The sequence below is a fragment of the Sphaeroforma arctica genome (genome assembly GCF_001186125.1).
Source record: "Sphaeroforma arctica JP610 unplaced genomic scaffold supercont1.10952, whole genome shotgun sequence".
Classification (NCBI taxonomy): Eukaryota; class Ichthyosporea; order Ichthyophonida; genus Sphaeroforma; species Sphaeroforma arctica.
The window spans coordinates 1-879 of record NW_014029606.1 but is presented as its reverse complement, the minus strand read 5'-3'; the positions used below and the strand labels follow the sequence as shown (position 1 = coordinate 879).

The following is an 879-nucleotide window of genomic DNA, read 5'->3' as shown; positions in this document are numbered from 1 at the left end:
TGTGTGTGTGTGTGTGTGTGTGTGTGTGTGTGTGTGTGTGTGTGTGTGTGTGTCAGAATAAACCAAAGATAAGTACAAAAGACGTAAATTTGTACTGTTACGAATAGAAACGCTTTCTATATATATATATATATATATATACCTGTGCCTCAGTCGCAATTACATAGGGGCAGAAAAGTACTATATATACGCCGTAAACGTTTATACGCACGCTCACATCTACCTCGTGCACAGTCATATAGGAGTTTAATTGCACGACATAGACATCACACAGAGACACTTGATCCCGCGAGACCGGCTAGGTCATAAGCACACGCACATATCAGACCCACAATGAGGGCAAAACCATATCCGTTAACACGTTGCCGTATGATACACACGGATCAGTGGAGGGCCAGGGTGGAAAAAATGACAAACAATAGGTATATTGAGGGGAACATACTGGCATATATACATATAATTATAGGAAGACAGTAACATAAAACACACACATTCATGGCGATATACTGATACAGATGTTTTCAACGCACGCACCTCTTCCAACGCCTTCACAACATCTCTGACCAGCTCCATGCTCAGGTAGAAGTAGGCCTTGAACATCTTACGCAATTCGTCGCGTGTAATGTACCCACTATTATCCAAGTCATAACCCTTGAACGCGTACTCAATCTTCTCTTCCTGACTGCCTTTACACAGCACAGATAGGCCGCACACCAGTTCCCTGAAGTCGATGGAACCACTACCATCCTGTATGTAAGACCATGTAGTTGTGATAGTATGTCAGGGAATGTGAGTGTGCTAGAGGGGTGGTAGTATATGCATGCGTCAATGTCATATATATATATAATAATAATATTTAAATATATATATATATATATA

General features: G+C 41.0%; 1 protein-coding gene across 1 annotated transcript; it reads right to left on the bottom strand.

Annotated features, from left to right (window-relative positions):
• Positions 1 to 534: 534 nt before the first annotated feature.
• On the bottom strand, positions 535 to 747 carry SARC_17485 (hypothetical protein; the record flags this gene model as incomplete). The annotated part of the gene is made up of 1 exon (XM_014288419.1): positions 535 to 747. A coding segment is annotated over one exon (213 nt), but the record flags the coding sequence as incomplete, so codon positions are not given.
• Between the last annotated feature and the right edge of the window lie 132 nt (positions 748 to 879).